The following is an 18,156-nucleotide window of genomic DNA, read 5'->3' on the forward strand; positions in this document are numbered from 1 at the left end:
AGTATGTCAAAGGCTGTCATCTCTGTCCCAATAGTATCTGCCAGTTTTCCTTCGAAAGTGTTTAATTGACACTTTTATGGTAATATGGAATAGAAAGTATCTAAACTTATACCCGGGAACAAGTTTGGATGTTCCTATTTGTGACACTTGCATTAACTGGATAATGGGACCCTCGCGAAGGACCATGGCCGACCTGGTATTCCAGACTAGACACGACTTCACCCAATTCACGCCTCCCTTCAGTTTTCCTAAGGTTTCAAGTGTTCCAGGCCTGTCTTTATGGTGGAGACACTCTGGGCCACCCTGTCACACCGCTCAAGGCGAAAGCACTCTGCAGGGAGAACATCCACATCGTGGAGTGCAGGGGAGGGAAAGATGGTTCTCACAAATATCCAAGAGGCCAGAAGAGCGTGGCCAGACCAGCTCTTTGAAATGCCTTGCCCAAGTGGCTCTTGGTGGACGTTCATAGGTGGTGCCTCGCACTTCCCCTCCCTGCCCTGGTGCTGTCCAGGCTGCTCTTCAGGAAATGTGAGTGTGTAACTCAGCTGGCTTTTAACAGAATTGCCCGACATGAGCCATTCATCCCACTTGGCCACAGAGGGGAGACTGCAGAGCAAGCCAGAGATGCAGGAGGCCGTGTGCAGATGCTCAAGCCAGCTCGCTCCCCACCCTGGGCTATGGCATGTCCCTCACTGTTCAGAAACCACACGCCAGTATTGGCCTCTCTGTGCTGCTCCTCATAGACTCTCCTTCCCTCTGCTCCTGTTCCGAAGTCATTTCCTGAAGCTGTCCTGGTTCAGCAATTAGACAGCCCAGGAAACCTCCCTGGTCCTCCTCTCCCACCCTGCCCACCTCCCTGCCCTCCTCCTTCTCAGTCTTGCCTTCCCTCCTCACCCCTTCCTGCATTCCTTTCTTCCTTCGTCTATCATTTCTTTCTTTTTTTAAAGAGTTTATTTTCTCATCAAACTTGGGATTCGTTCACAGTGACGTAGCACATTAGCAGAGTAACAGCTCCCATTTGCCAGACTCACTGTACTGGATGAGATTCCCAGCAATTCACATGAAGATGGCGTGTTTCTCCTCTGTCACGGGCAGAACCAGAAGATGGTGAAAAAGATTCCAGCGAAAACACTGAGACTCTGGAATTTTCACACTGAAATATGAATTTCATGTGTGAAGCCAGAGGTAAAACTTGCAAGGGCTCAAGACATGCCTTCCACTAAGCCTGTGACACATTAGTGGAAGACCTTCTCCAGGTGACACAGATAGGAATCAAAACCATGAATTGAAGAATGAAGTGGTGAAAACCAGCTGTTGGATTTCAGCCAGTTTGGCACATGCTGAGGTAGATGGCAGCCCACCTGGCTTGAGCCGTCTGCACAGGTGCCCCTGCTGGGCTGGACAAAGCTTCAAAGAGGCAAATGTCTGTCCGAGCATGGATTGCTGGGGAGCATTAACAAGCAGATTCAGAAATACAGTGAAACACAAGGTGTAAAAAGCAAAGCAAGATGTTATTTACCTGTGTACATGTATATGGTAAAGGCTTTGATATGGGGCTGATAGAAGTAGCCAGTGCCGTGGTCCAAAGCCTGGGATCTCTACAATCCCAGCAGGGTTCTAACTCCCCATGCCTCAGCTCCCTCCTAGGAAAGGCAGGATGATAGTGTTACCCAGTGGTTCAGGGGCTTAAGTGAATCCTTATGTATACATGTTTGGAACAGAGCCAGTGGGTAGTCAGACTGTTTGACAATCGGCCATCATCGTTCACATTATCAACTTGGATGAACATCAACTCAAAATAATGTTTACTTTGGGACAGGCAAAAATAGAGGAAAGGTCTGAAGTCATATTCTGGGGATTTCAGCTGGGTCTACCATGTTTCTTCTTTAATTTTTATATCTTTTTTTTTTTGTTTCTGTGTATCTATACTTCTCAGGAGACAGTTGTGTTGTTGTCTAATTTTTGTATCTTTTGTCTTCTATGTTTTCTGGGAGAAACCTTCAGTTCTCTCTCTCTTATAACTGCCTATTTTCTTTGGGGTGAATTCTCCTCTCCACCCTCCACAGTGTGGGTTTTAATTCCTCTGGGGTCCTTCTGATTGTGTGTCTGTGCTATTGGCAATCCATTTAAACTAGCCCCTTTCCATTCCTTCTCAGCCTACCTACCTTTTCCCCCTGCTGCTTTTTTCTTTTAAACACACATCCTGCTGGAGATGGTCAGTGTATCTGAAATTAATTTGTTTATGGAGGCAGATCATGTCAGAGGGCAGTTCATTCTCTTGAGATTTGTAGGTCTTTCTATATTCCTCTCGTCTCTACTTCCTTTCTCTCTTGGTTTACTCTTTCTCTCTTGTTTGATTTTGTTATTGTTGTTGTTTTTGTCATTGGGGATTGAACTCGGGACCTCTTCAGTTTCTTTTTTTTTTCTTTTGCCTGCCCTTCATAATTTAAGTTAATCCAGTTGTCATTATTAGAACATGAGACCTCACAGTTTGTCCATCTCATGGTCTCTCCTAAGGATAAGAGTGTGGATTGCTGATCAGCTGTGCAGCATCTGTGCCTCCACCTTGCAGGTTTTAGCCAAATGTGAAACTTTAATACTCAGAGGCTTTCTTCTGCTTCTACTCCTAGCTCTTGACTCACAACAAACAGGTGTAATGTTTCCACTTTTTTTTTTTTGTTGTTGTTGTTAGTCCCAGGGATTAAACTCAGGGACAATTAATCACTGAGCAACCTCCCCAGTCCTTTTTAATATTTTATTTAGAGACAGGGTCTTGCTGAGTTGCTTAAGGCCTTGCTGAGTTGCTGAGTCTGGTTTTGAATTCATGATCCTCCTGCCTCAGACTCCCCAGCCTCTGGGATCACAGACATGTGCCACTATGTGGCTAAAATTCCCATATTGTGTTATCTGTGCAAAAATCTTACATTTTCAGTTTCCAATTTAGCTGGATCTTGATAAGGAAATGTGATCTCTGTAGTGATGAGTATTTGAAGTATGTCAACATTGCCTTGTGATCCTCTCTAGATTAATTTCAAGGCTATAACTGAAAAGTGTCTGGTTCTGTCATGTAGGCAGTGTTAACCACTGATCTGAGTATTTATTCTTCTTTTGTGGCTCATCTTGTTTCTATCATGGATGCCTAAGCTCATGGAAGATCCCCAAGCTCATCTGGGCTCCAGGCTTGTTTGACACTTGCAAGTTCATGATTGTTTTATCTTTTTGCCAAATGCTTTCTCCCATCATGTAGTATCCCTTTCCATGTTATAATATTTTTGTTTTTACCTAAAATTTTATTTAACACTGCTCCATTAGCTATTCTGCTTTAAGAAGTTCCTAGTATTTTTCTTGTCCCCATTGTCTTCAAACTTTCAGTATTTGTTTTGGTTGTGCATGTTAGTTAGGCAATGTGAGCTACTGGTTAATGTTTTCCAATATTTCAGTACTTGACACAGGGCTAGTTAATTCCTAGATTAGATGAAATGTTGTTGGGCTCCTGATTGCCTGGAATTAGGAGCGGGCTGTGGGGAGTGAGCATGTGGGGTTTTGTGGGCCAGGCCTTGGAGGGGCGGACGCTTCCTAGACATTCCATTGGCCAGCTCAAAGTTCTATGGCTGTGGCTAATTGTGAGGGAGACTCCATGATGAATCTGGCTGAGAATAAGGCCCAGGGTTTTGGTGAATAGCTGGTAGTCTCTGGTACTGTCCTAATGTGTGGAAACTCAGTACACTTTGGCTTCCTCCTTCCCATATACAGAACAGAATAACTCTTCACCCAGTGGCAGGGTTACCGAGTTCTCTGCAACCAGGGCCTTCTCCATGCTCACGGGGGGTTCCTTATGATCCTCTGACAATCAGAAGGCAGTCTGTCTGCAGCTGGGCCCCCACTGCTGTGGTGTACAGCACAGGCGGAGAAGAGGCGGAGCAGGGCCACAGACTCTGCTGGGAAGGGAATGAGGGGAAGCTCTAGGTGAGGCAGCTGCCCAGGGAGCAACTACATCTGCTCCCTGGAGGGAAGCTTCCTGTCCATCAAGGTCCAGGGTGCATCGTATCAGAGCGTGGCAACCCTTAGCCACTTCCTGCTGATGCAAGGTTGTAGCGCAGAGGTTTTTATACAATTATAGGCCTTCAAAGTACAACTCGTATTTTTTTTCAATATAGTTTCTCACTTATAGTAGGGGCTGCTAGGGGCCGTGTTTGTGCTGTTAGCCCATGTGTCAAACCTTGCTTATTCCTAGGTAGGGTTGAGTGACTTTAGTTTTCTAATTTGTGTCTGTCTCTCTCAATAACAATTATCATGAGACTTTCTGGAATAATGGCCTTGAGTTGGAAAGCAGCACCATTCATCTGATACATGCTACTGGGCTGGATTATCTGAATCACCTCTGGGGTCATCGTGGGTGATCATGGTGATTGTATCTCAAAAAGTGTTCTAGGCTTCTGTTATGCTGCTTGGGCTCTGGAATCTATTCACTTCTTCAACTAAACAATGTTCTAGCTTTCATTTCTGCTCACCACCTGGACGATTCTTCCCTGAGCACATCTCTGTCTTGTATTATCTTGTCAGAGGCAAGGAGTGGCCAACACCCCCTGACACTCTAACTCCCCAGAGCTTCTGGCTCTATGGGCATCAAATCTGTCCTTCAGGTTAAGAGAGGGAGGGGTTTCACCAGGGCCTTTCCTCATTTGATAGGGATCCACACAAGTCTCTGATTGGTGGGTTTCTTTAGTCCATTTGGTGAGTAAGGTATCCAGGTTCCAGTCTTATAGGGGCTCCAAACCCCTAGGAGCTCATCATAACCTGTGTTCTTTTATGGGAGGAGGAGGAGGAGGAGTATGGGAAACCCAGATCACGGGAGGACTAGCCCAGGAGTTACACACTCTGCTGCTCAAGACTTTTAATGAAAAAGGCAGATGTCCCATGACAGAGTGACACTGGCTTCTGTGCAGTCACCCCCTTCTTAACAGCTCCACACTGTGTAGCCACGATGGCTCTGATAGCTGCTCTATCTGTGGTGTTTCATAAGCATAGAACCATTTTAAAATTACAGCCTGTTGGTTTCTACCTTTTAATGTGTGACTTTAAATTCATTTCCATTTCTTGTGATGACTGATCCAATTATGCTCATTTCTGTATTTTATTTTTTATCAACTTTTTCTTTATTTCTTAAAAATTTTGACGTATTTTTAGATGGATTGAGTTTCTTTGTATCTCAGACACTCAAGACATACTTTTATATTTATCCTATGCTTCTAGAATGGATCCATCCCTCTCTCCTTCACTACCTCCTATTTTCAGTTACTCATGGAGGTTGAACATCTATATGTAAACTTCTTATACTGTATAAAGTTCTTCAGTGTCTCTGTCATTCTAATCAACAGAACAAGACCATATGTGATTTAATGACTCAATGGAATCCTCCCTCCTGTAAAACAAATTCCCCTTGTTCCTGCCATTCCCTCCTTCTCTGGTTCCTTTGTAAGTGTCATTTATCTGGCCCTGTGGCTAGTCTGAAAGATTCTGAAGGTTTGGAGGTCACCTGGCTGTGGCCCCTCCTCTGCGTGTGTCTTGCGTTCCCATCTTCTGTCTTTTGTCAGTGTTTCTCTGAGAGCTCTTGAGAGGCTGCCAGGCAGATGCAGTTTTAAGCAGGAAGCCCTGTTTCTTTCTGAAGGGTGCATCAGATCTTTTCTAGTTTATCTGCTGGGTGTTCTGCCCTTCTTCTGCAGAACCTTTGGAAAGTTTCTGTCTTTGGATACATCCATAACTCAACCATGGCTGTCAGGGTCACTCTTCCAGCATGATGTGTGCTATTACATGCTTACTGCATGCTCTACATGCTGAGTTCATGTCTGTCAGCATACAGTGTGGCCAACTAACAGGAAGCAGGTGCTCTGGGGAAATGCCTGGACTTCCAAGTGGCTTGTGGGAAATTGCTGCTGCTAATGTTACCAGCCCACTTTTATTTCTTCTCATGCCTTTCTCCCATGTCTGGTGGTATGTTGAATGACCCTCCATCCCCTTTCTAGAGCAAATCTGTCTTGAAAACCACCTCTGTGCCACACATCATGTATGGAGTATTCCCACAGAGATGTTTTAAAACTATGCATTTTAATTTACTGTCAATGTCCACGTGAATTATTGGTGGTTTGGGTTCCTTTCAGAGTCCCTCTTGCAGTGTTCTTAGGAATGGAAGTTGGCATCACCTTTTTGGAAGGTCTCCAGAAAAAAATCTATCAAAATTTAAAATGTGGCTGCTCCTTGACCTGGCAAGTCTACTTTCAGGGATTTATCCTTTAAGAAAAACTTACCTATTGCAAAATGTGTGTGCTGCAGCATTGCTTTCACTGGCAAAAGTCCTGCATGCAACACAAAGGAACCCAATCACAACACAACGGAACACAATCACGACACAAACAGTAGCTGACACTTTCAGATCCCACAGTTCTTCCTGTAGGTTCCCAAAGGTGCTGTTATCTTTGGGGCTTCACAGTAACACCAGATGGGAGGAGTTCTGCAGTCTGTAGTTTTATAGATGAGGAGGTTAAGACTTCAAGAATTTAACTAAAAACTCCCAAGGCCTTTGAAGGATGTGGGGTAGTTCTTTTTTTTTTTTTAAATAATGATTGGACACTCTGACAAAGGGCTGGACACAATTGTTCAAAAGAACTGGAGGAGGGCTCTGTTTAAATGTAGCCAATCATACATGAATTGAGAAAAGCCAGGCTGTGCCCCACATGAGCGACAGCGGTGCAGGAAGAGTTGCCCAGTGCGTTCCTGTACAGGTATTGTGGAATTGACCCATGTTGCCCTGCTAATCCTGGGGGAAGTGGGACTTGGCAGATGTTTGCACTTTATTCATTATCTACTTCTGCATTATTTGTCCTTTCTTCAATGCACCAGTTTAATCTGTTCCACCCAAGGTAAGTTTAAATAGCCAGAGATCCCATAGGGCCAATGCAGATTCCTCTCGCCAAACCCACATGGTAGCCTCAGCGCTATGGACACTGGGGCCCAGAAGCGCTCAATGCCAGTGCCTGCCTCTGCCAAATTGCAACCACTCAGAATACCCCAGACATTGTCAGGTATCCATTGGGTGTACAGTGGCCCTGGCTGTGAACCCTGCAGGTTGATGTGGCTCACATGGGGCAGTCAGTGTGTGGTTCTCTCCTTTCCAAGGATTGCAATGAATCCCTGCCCTTGAGGATCTTTCCAATGTCCTGGGTTCATCAAATGGAGAACAAAGTCCTCTAGAGCAGAGCAGACATATCTTCTTTTTCTGGATCTGGAAATGGGCTCTTTGATAAGTGTAAAAGTGGGAAGCACAGCCATCAACCCCCACAGATGGGCATCTTGAGGCCCCTAAATGTAGGGGGTTCCAATGCTTAACAAGTTTCATCAAGATTGCAGCTATTAAATATGCAAAATATATAGACTGTTCCAGTTGACACTGTAATTATACAGTAAATTAGCTGTTGTCCACTATGTCGCCTTTTAAGCACATCTTTGATGTTTCCAATACTTACCTAAGATATAGGGCATGTTTATTAAGAGTCCTCAACTGTGTATAAAACTAGAACAGTCAAAAGTAATGGTGCATGCTGAAGGATTCTTTATCATATGAATTTACCTTTCGTCATCTATTATTTATTTCAGCTATTTTATATGCCATTATAATAAATATTATGACAGAGAAAGCTTTTACGCTTCAACTTATTGTACTGCTCTTTACTTGCCTGCAATCCTTCAGGAAAATGTAACCATGCTTTACCTATAGTTAACGTAAATCATCACTTACATTAGAATGAAAAATTCACCACGAAGAAAGACTCTCCCTTCAACGGCAAGGCATAAACGCACAATTGTGTTGACTGCCAAACTCCCGCGCCATTCACTGTCCTTTAAACTGTTTTTAAGCTGCAATGTGAATACATTGCATGGAGGAAAATTGGAAGGTTTTGGAATATTTTCACTCTCCTGTTAGTTTCTGGCAAGATAAGCATTTTTTATCCAGAGTGCAAAATATGGCCAATTACTGTCTAAGCATTTTTAATAGTTTTGCTTTACATGGCTCGTAACTCACATACCAAATTAAATAAGCTGTTATCTGGTGTAATTTCTCCTTCAATAGCCTCACAATTACCTATAGATATTGATACAGTTATTTTATAAATTGAGTTCCAGCAACACAAGGCAAAATTTTTGGCTGGTAATAAAGAGTTGTCAGTATTCTCTTATCAGGGATGTTTGCGTAATTTGGCAGGGGGAGGTGTGGTATGGGGGGGAGGGGTCCAGGAGTGAGAGTCCATACTTAAATGGTAGATTTCAAGGTTGGGAATGACATACTCAGCCGCTGGCCTTCAAGACTTCAAGAAAAGTCCAGGACTGTGCCAAAGATCATTTTGGTGTGGTTCCCAACTTCAAAATGTGTAGTCTTCTCTAAGAGTATTTCCTTATTAAAGGCAAAATGATGTGCAGACTAGTGAAATGTGTAGAGCCAGGTAAATGTGTAAAGGAAGAAAGCCCTTCCTTTCCCTAGGTATCCTATCAGAAAAACCATTTATTAGTGCACAAATTTGATCAATAGGCTCAACCAGGCTTGGGAAAACTTCCCATGTGGCTCCCTCTGATGCTGTCTTGGGTTCTTCCTACTGGGAGACACAAGATTCACACTCAACACAAGCATCTCTCTCCTCAGCATTTCCCAGTAAAGATGCGCCATCTTTTGCCACCATTAACATCATTTTAGTAATACTGGAGAAATTAGTGTTATGAAGTCCCACATAGGATATTGATGAATTATTAAGCCAGTTTAGTTAGATCTCTATTATAGCTCAGTGAATAACGTCACGTCAATAATGTGCTCAGCACCAGTGTCTCTTGCTGTTGTAAATGTGACAACTCCTATTTAAGGTTTCAGAATGTAAAATCAGGACTCAGAGTGTGGAAAGTGGAGGAGACACATCAGCATAATGCAATTAGGGTCCATTGGATTAGAATTTGCAGGATGCCATTAGCAATCAACTCTGGATGTAGATTATTGCCATAGTTCCATTTTTTCTTTTAGCACTAACACTTCTCTTGTAAATTCTAAGTGTATGAAATAAATATGATATAAAATAGACACAAATAAGAATATACAGATGGTGTTAATTTCTTTGCAGCTTCTTGGCTATGTGTTGGATACGAGGACAGGGTACAGTTCAATTTGGCATTCCCATGATGGCAGGAACTGGAGAGCTGGTAACATCTCAGTTGTACAACTGTGTCTTCCCACCACCTGTCACTTTAAATTCTCTCAGCCTCTGTTTTCTCATCTGTAAAATGGGGGAAAGTTGTATACGGTTCAAAAGATTTTTCAGATTATTGCGAAAGGAAAAATAGTAACAAGCCTGTTACTGGGTGCTCATTAGTTTTTGCTGCTTTTATTATTACTGAGTACATGTGAACAAGGGTTTCTGTTAGGGGGATCTGGAGATCAGCTTTTTGATAAGTGTAAGAGTGGGAAGCACAGCCGTCAACCCCTACTGATGGGCACCTTGAGGCAGCACTACAGAACTCCCAAGTCCCAGGGACGGTAAGTCCTTTACTGCAGTGCAGATATCAAGACCCCAAAGGCTGTAAGACTTTCCTGTGTCTTTTGGAGGCTGAGTTGTGTGCACCCACACAGTGCCTCTGGGTTTCTCCATCCTCCTGCCTCCAACATATGTATGTACAGATGCGCCCCTTCTTTTTGAGCCTCTCAGTGATGACATCTTCCACACATGGTGACCAAGAGCTGCTGCTGTGTGCCTCTCGATGTGCCAGGTATGCGGAGGGACCCTTGGTCGAGCCTCCTAGAGCCTGCAAAGCCCAAGAGGCAAGGGAGAGTGGGCTGAAGCATGCACTGAATTCACCCAGCCTGGTCCCTTGCACCCAGTGGCTCCATTCCCAGACTAGGTACCTGTCTCATAATGAGGGGAGATGGGGTAGTGGAGACAGCACATCCCCACACACAACTAATTCACAGGCAATTTTATAATCAATGATGACTTAAAAATAATGATTGCTTTTAGAAAAAATAGATTTGATCTCTGGACTTATTTCTATCATTTTCCGGAAGGCCTCTTTGTATGGAATAGTACCCCTTTCTCACCTCCTGTCGTTGGTAAGTTGACTAAGTGAGTGAGCTGTTTGCTCTGCTGTGTAGCGGTCCTGGGGAAATAGAGGTAAAGGAACTGGAACCCATGGGAAGTGCACTTCCCTTTGGGGGCAGAGCTAGTAAGTGCACAGATGGATGAGCTTGCTCTTGTGAGTGTCGTGCCCCTTATAGATGAGCAAGCTGCCCTCTGCATGAGCCTGAGCAGATTGGGCCGTTTCCTCTGGAGTTGGCCTTAGCTGCCCTGAGGGTCTCTGAGGGGCAAGGAGGGCTAGTCTGAAAGAAGAGCATTGTGGAACGCAGAGCAGCAATTAAAGTCATGAGTATTTGAGCTGTGGCTTTGCCGCTGGTTATTTGATAAAGAGCTTTATGAACTTGAGCTTTTCCGTCTGTGAAAGGGTGGGTGAGCGTGACTGCCCTCCTCAGGTTGTCTTAGGGATAGGCACTTGCTCCGGGGGTGGAGTCCTGGGTGGTGCTCTGAGATGGCTCCCCACTGGCCAGGTGTGGCCCAGTCAGCCTGGGAAGAGTGAAGCTGTTTGGTGTGCATACAGATGGTGATGCTGAGCTTAGATGACGGTGGCACAGAGCTCTCAGGTGCCAGGTGCTGCTCCCAGTGGTCACATATTACTTCATTTCCAGGTAAGGCAACTACCGTGATGGTCCCCATTTTACAGAGGAGAAAACTGCATGTGGAAGGAGAAGTGACTTGCCCAGCTCCAAGTGTTGGAACTGCTCCAGACCCCGGCAGTCTGGCCCGAGCCCATGGCCTTAATCGACATTTCTGGGGTTCAAAACTTGAATTTGGAACAAGGGGATTCAGTAAGCTTCCTTGGGCCTACTTTGGGATCGTGTATCATCCTTCACAGAGGCACTATTGAAACTTTCTCTGAGCTAGTGATGTTAATTTTGTAAAACTAGCAGGAGAGATCTGCAATTCCTAATATGTTTTATTAGTGAAAAACAATGGGCATTATATTTTATCAGTGGTCTTCAAAATATTAAGCATTCACTGAGTCCTCTTGTCTGCACCCTACCTTTGACTGTGCGAGGCTAATAGTTACACCTGTTCTCACAGTAGGCAGCTAAGGCCCAGAGCTTCCTTGACGAGATGTTGTCAGAGCCGTGGACCAGCTGTGCTGTGTCTCCAGGTCAGCCTGGCTCTGGCAGCTCTGCTAAAACTACATCTCCCTACTTCTTGGTTAAATACTGCATACTCCCCATGTGGCTCCTTTGGTTTTAGGCAGAATCACATCTGAGTTGCGTGTGGCTAATTTATAGTCATAAAATGACATTAAGTTTCCCTGCTGCGTGACAACAACAGGCAACCCCTTCAAATCTGCTTTTATAGACCCTGGAATCACTGAGGGGAGTTTTAGAATTTAATAAAGACCAGATGAGGAAGACTTGGAGTATTGAAGGTGTCAACCAACTGTGCCACCATCAAGTGCCCCTATATCCCAGGGAAGTAGGAGAAGTATGTGGTCACTCGTTGGTATCATTCTGGAGAGCCCTGGGTGTTAGGGACAGGCAGGCTTCTGAGCTGCAGGGAAGCTCCCTGACACTTTATGCATGGGAGGCCACCTCTGTGGTTGGTTCTAAAATGATGGGCAGTAGTATCTGAATTCCTAAGTTCCAATAATTTGGCATTTCTGTTTTGCCTGAGATGTTAAGTTTGTGAGCTGGTGAGATTTGGAGAAAGGTGAGGGAGGCATTTTATAGCATTTCAAGGTTTAGAACTCTCAGCCTAAAGTTCTCTGTTATAAACAAAGGTAGGTAGATGTGCAGGTAGGTAGGAAGATACATGGACAGGTGATGGAGGGCAAGGGAAGGGAGGGTATAGAGAAAGCTAGCAGTTTATTTTAGGGTGGTGGGATTTTAGATGCTTTTTGTTTGTATGTCCAAGTTCATCTGTCTTTTCTAAGTTTTTTTTCCCCTAAAATTAATCTGAGTCTGAAGCAGGAAGTGGCCTGAAATAAGCCTGGGGAGATAGGGGTCGAGTCATGGGAGGGGTTAGTCATCAGTGTTGCCCACTGTGCGCTTTTCCTTTTCCTTCTGGGTGTATGGAGGGTTGCACCTTCTTGGGGATAGGCACAGCTGCGTGACTCTCTCTGCAGTGAAATGTGATTAGAAGTGACAAATGTCACTGTCTGGTGAAAGACTTTGAGGTTTCATGTGCAGCTCATTGTGCTCTCTTCCCATTGCTGTGGAGCCTGGTGATGTTACAGAGGATGGAGGCTCCATCCAGTGAATCTCTGGCTAACATGAGAAGCGTGGCCCTCTGAACCGGGTTGAGTGTGGAGGACAACAGTCCTGGGTTATTTCAAGGCATGGAAATTTGGGGCCTGCTCCTTATTGAAGCATATCCTGATTGATACAGAAGATCTTCCTCACCATGCTGAGTATGGACCACATCTTGTTGACCATTCCAAGCTACAAAGGGGGTTTTTATGTGTTTGTTTTGCCCATCCAGAGAACAGGATCTGGCCAAAAAAGACATGAACTTTTCATGCTGCAGATTGCACATGCTCATTGTAACTCTTGTTAATGAAAGATGTGGATTTTTTGGTGGTAGAGCAATTCTGTACATGGAATGTGTTCATAGCTTTGCTAAACTATACACGTGACAAAATATGTCAGAATTATGCACAAAGATAGTCCAAACAAGGGAAGGAAAAAGAATACATGCCCACCCTGGTGAAAACCTAGTAATAAGAGAGGTCTAATAAATTGTCTGTGCCAATGTCCATTTTCAAGTTTTAATTATGTACTTGCTACTGACCCTGAGAAACATAAAGGAACACAGGAATAGGTAAGATGTCACTGTTAAGGAAGCTGGATAATGGGTTCATGGACACTTGCTGTGCAAACTTGGCCTTTTCTTATGAGTCTATCATTAGTTCCAAGAAGAAGTCCATGAGTTAAACCAAGACAGCGAATTGTGGCCTGTCACTAGTGGTGTTGGCAGGAAATCTCACAGTGGCAAATCGGGTCTCCTGTCGTCGCCTAACAGCCAGCAGTTTGCCACTGAAAAATGGTTCTGTTTGTGGTAACTGAGCCCCTGCATTCCCATTCAGAGCATGTATCCTGGCAGACGTTTCTAGAAAGCTGCTGACTGTTGGACTGTCAGAAGAGCAGCCCCACACCACACCCACACAAACACATACACACACCCTAATCCTGAAAGCTACACTTGTCCCCCCCTGGACATGCTGTACTGCTCAGTTCCTCTGCGTTTCTCAGGGCCAGCAGCAAAAACAAGAAACCTGATGCCCAGGGCAGAAGAATTACCTGAATAATAGTGTGTGCGCCTGAACCACTGTCCCTGGGAGCCTCGTAACACACAGTGGGTGGATTAGTCTGTTGAACTACTTGGCAGCTTGTGACCCCTTGCTCCCCCTGGATGTGTAAGTTCTGATTTTGTTCGTATGGGTAGTGGCAGCTCTGTGCTTTATTTTGAAGCCAGGGGAAGGCCAAAAGACAACCTAGCCACAGGAAGTTATGTGTGAGAGGAACGTATGGCCCCTGGGTCTTGGCTTCACGTCTTTGGAATGTTGCTTTGGGGTCGCCACCTGGGAACATTCTTCCTGTACTATGGGGGGAGTAGGTACATGTGTTTTTATAATAAGTGGCCTGCATTGGCAAAGAGGGACAGTCTCTGTCACCTGCTCCACAGCATCATGAATGTGTGATACATTGACGTTTCTGTAATATTCTGGCTCTCCTGCTCCCAGTGAAGTGAGCTGGGACCCAAGGAGGTTGGGTAAGGGGAAAAGGCCACTTTATTTGCTAAGTTTGAATGTCACATCAAGTATTTAAGTGTTTGTGAGGCTCAGTAATCTCTGAATGGGGGGACTTAGCCATTGAATGTAAAATCTCTTATTCTTATTTAATTTTTAGTCATCGGTTAGATAAATGTTGGTTACTCAGAAAGAAGATTGGGTTTTGCTCTTCATCTGGAGACCCAAGCTCTCTACAGGAGTGTGACCTAATTTGGTGCCACTAGGAGTCCTGATGACCCCTTCCTTCCCTATCAGGTGGGGTTGTGGCCTCACCCTGCAAGACCCTCCAGCCCTCAGCTCTCTTACTTTGACCTTAGGAAATTCTGATTCCCCCATGTGTTGGCATTTCCTCTTTCCTCCATCACACTGATGCTTCTTTGCTTCCTTCTGAAGTCTGCACAGCTGAGCATCTGCCACCTTTGCACCAAGACCAGGAATTAGCATCCATGTGGGTCGCTCTTGCCTTCGGCACCAAGATGCTTCTGGGATTTGGGAAAATCATTCAGTCACTTTTTACCACCTTTCCCTACAACTGGGCTCAGTTAGTAAAAGTGACCTGGATCCTCCAGGATCTAACAGACAGTTGGTGGTCCGGTCCAGTGTGGTCTATGGGGAGGATCTTTGGACATCATAACATCATTTCCTCCTTTGACCCGCAGCCCACCAAACCTCTGCTGACTGCCAAGTGGCATCAGGACAAGGATTTGGCATAGCCGATGTATTTGCTCCTCCTAGTTAAATTTATTAACTATCTTCTGTCTTCCAGACAAGATCTGAGCTGCTTAGCCCTTACCCTCACATCTCTGAACAGAAAATTCCTATTTGTCTTTTACCAGTGAGGAAACTGAGGCTTGGCAATGTTAAATGGCCCATAGTTGGTGGGCTCTCCAGCTGCCCCTGCCTGATGTTGACTGTTGAAAGCTTAGGACTTGGGTTAGAGCCCAGGACTTTCGCAGCCAAGATAAACTGGCTGCAGATACACTAAACCCAGCATAGCTTTCACCCTCCCGAGTAGGACAGTCAGGGTGGGGATGTCCTCAGCAGTGCTGTTCGCATCGTTCCGTAGCATTAGAGGTAGCCGGTTATTCTCCCTAGACTTACTCAAGCATCACAGTCTAGACTGAAATTCCAAAGTTAACTGTTGGTTTCATGAGGCTCTTACCTGGACAGGCAGATGGCACTGACATTCCTGGCTTTACATCTTTGGAGGAGCTGGATCTAAGAATTAATGGTACTTAATGCCACACTCTAAAGGTCATCCTGACCTAATAGTCAAAAACTCCCCATAAATTAACAAGACAGGTCAGATGGGCAGCCCTCAGATGGAACTTCCAGAGTTATGGCCAGGAAGACTGTATCCAGTGGAAGGTGACTGAGTCAGTGCCCGACTCTCCAGTCCTGGCTTCTTGCTACAAGGGAACTTGGGTTTTCGGGTCAGACTTCTGAGTTCTGTGATCTCTTGTAAGATGCTACCCTATAAAATGGGGGACCTGTTGCCTCTAATTCAGTCATTTTGAGGATTAAATGAGATGTGTGCAAGCACCCAGCCTATGGCAGGCTCTGAGTAAACAATAGCCGTCGTCAGCATCATTACTATTTAAAAAATGCCCCACAGCCTGTAGAGTGTTCTGTGTCACTCAGCTGGGCTTCTCTTGGGGACCTAGGTCAGTCAGAGTCCATTGGAATACAGGAGTCTTGCCTCTTTTTTGTTCTATCTATACATGAGTTATCTTTAATTTTTGGTACAGCCTTATTGGAAACATTTCCGTACCTAGAAGGTGATTTTCAAGGTTAAAATGGCATCCATGGCATCTCTGCCTGAGCCAGGCTTGGTGGTGGTGTCCCCCTCAATGTATCACTTTTTGTAATGTAGATTGGGAGGAGTTGGAGTGAGCAAAGATCCTGCTCCCAGCCTGCCTGAATGTGCAGAGGGAGGCCCAGTGCAACCCCAGCCTCACATGCTCTCTGAACTTGGCAATAAAAGCCTTGTTCTTCCATTCATTCCAGTGATTTATACTCTCTCTGGGCGTCTAATATTAAACAGGGGAATTCCGACATGTTCCATAACACATTTACTGTAACTTGATACTATGAACTAAACTTGCTGTTATTTATCATTTCTTTTTATTTTCTCTCATTCCAGCACAAAGCCAAGGTAGAAGCAATGACCCTGGACCTCGCTCTGCTCCGCAGCGTGCAGCATTTTGCTGAAGCGTTCAAGGCCAAGAACGTGTGAGTGTTCCAGCGGAGGGTTATAGATCATAATTCCTGGCTATTGTAATGTCTTTATCAGATGAACACAATTGGGAGAACACCGTGGTGTTGTCTTGGTGTCCAAACAGGAGGCTCATTTATATTGGCCCTGTTGAGGTGTCCCATATTTTCTTGACTCTCAGTCACCCTCATTATGAGACGTGTCATCAATCTAATAACAGCTTCCCAGATACAAAAGGAAAAGACACTACTAAAGTACTAGTTAAGTGGCTAGTAAAAGCTGTACCGTTGTAAGATGTACCCTGGTCATAGACATCTTTTCAGTGGATAGCATCTCAGAATCAAGGAAAACAATGTTGGAATTGCATTCAGGAGCAAGTAAACTCAGTTACCCAGAACTGCAGGGTGCTGGAAATCTAGCAGCGGAGGGATATGTATTTTGCAAGCCTTCAATGATTTGATGTGGTGCGTGCATACGGCTCCAAACACATAGCCTAAAATAAGGAGAAACTTACTCCTGTTTTTAATTTTCATTCTTTTTCCATCTTTCAAAATGCCCAAAGGAGAAAGCCCTAGTTATGGGCTCGCATATTTGTGATGCCTTCACAGGCTGACTTCCATTTCCTACAGAGAGAGGGAGAGGTGAGAGAGGAGGGAGGTAAGGAAGGTGTGAGGGAGGGGGAGAGGAGAGAGACCAAGACTCAGACCCCAGGCTAAGAAAAGCAGTAGTGGCTAGGTACATTTTAATGAAAATATTTTGATTCCAAATGTTTATTTTTATGGTTGACTCATGTGTAGTGCCAACAATACAGATTTCTCATTTATTAGTGGTTCAGATTGCATTAATAAATAACTTGGTTTATTTACAGTGAGGTGATGGAAATTCGAGGATTAAGTGAATCATACTACAAATGGGGCCAAGGGTCTCACCAGCAGGGCTAGACACAGAGAGCTGCCATACATGACAACCTGGCCATAGGTTGGGCTCTGATGGGGACATTCGTTTTATAGTTCTTCTCCAAGCAGATGAAGGGTGTGAAGGAAGGGGTCAGAGACCAGGTCTGCAAATCTCAGAAGGACTGACCCTGCATGGCTGTCCGTCTCTTTCTGGGTCTTGCTCCATCTTTTAGACTGTAACAAAATTTGCTCTTCACATCTCTTTTTAGAGTGAGCAAGTGGCCTGAGCCTTGGGCTCTGGGTACCATGCGGAGTTGGGGATTTTTGAGAGCATTCTCCAAGTTCTGGTCCTGCCTTCACAGGCACAGGCAGGTGACAGCCCGCAGCTGGTCAGTGGATCTGAGCAGGGGGCCTCCTGTGTAGCGCATGGCAACTGGTAGCTGCTACCCCTTGCCAGAGCGATTGGAGAAGACCAGGTATGGGGAATAGCAGTGGAGTTCCAGACAAGTGGTCATTTAGTCTTCCTCGTTCATTTATGTACTTATAAGCACCTCCAAAGCCCCAGGCATTCTCCTGGGCTCTGGGAAGAGAGCGGTGGCCACTGGAAGCCAAGTTAGCCGCAAACAAGCCATAATCTCCGTTGTCAGCAAGCAGTGTTTTATTGCTAAGGGCTGACTCCGCAATTGCACATGTCTGTGGTCATTTTGGAGGGAATAATTCTAACAAGCTCTGCAGCAGAAGTACCAGCTCATTTATTGGGGGCTTATTATGGGCCCCACACTAAGAAGGTTTTGCATGCATTTTCTGATTTGCTTTTCGAAGCCATCCTTTGGGGGCACGGTGTGACTGTCTCCGTTGTACACATGAGGAAAGGGAAGCTAGGAAGAAGGAGCAAGCCATTCAAAGGCCTGCGGTTGGTAGAGGGGCTAAGAGCCCATGTGGTCATTTGCACCCTCTTGACCACCACGTGGCACTATTTTTTTATTTTAAATAGGATGGAAACTGAGACTCAGAGAAAATGAGTGATTCTCCCAGGGGGAACTTGGCAGCTGGGGGCAGATGCAGGATTTCAGCCTCCTGGGGCTCCCTGCTCTCCCACACCCTGCTGCTCTAGCCAGGGCTCACATTCACTGC

The 18,156-nt window shown here is 45.1% G+C and overlaps 1 protein-coding gene across 4 annotated transcripts in view; it reads left to right on the forward strand.

The window, feature by feature from the left end:
* Positions 1-18,156, forward strand: part of Wwox (WW domain containing oxidoreductase) — a 563,473-nt gene that overhangs the window by 210,960 nt on the left and 334,357 nt on the right. For all 4 annotated transcript variants that reach the window (XM_046435188.2, XM_046435189.2, XM_046435187.2 and 1 more), the window contains one exon: positions 16,055-16,143. In XM_046435188.2, the coding sequence (XP_046291144.2) occupies positions 16,055-16,143 (89 nt within the window). The remainder of the gene's footprint in view (positions 1-16,054; positions 16,144-18,156) is intronic.

Source organism: Marmota monax, unplaced genomic scaffold (genome assembly GCF_021218885.2).
Source record: "Marmota monax isolate L192 unplaced genomic scaffold, Marmota_monax_Labrador192_F-V1.1 WCK01_AAM20220418_F8-fsc00024, whole genome shotgun sequence".
In the NCBI taxonomy this organism is placed as follows: Eukaryota; Metazoa; Chordata; class Mammalia; order Rodentia; family Sciuridae; genus Marmota; species Marmota monax.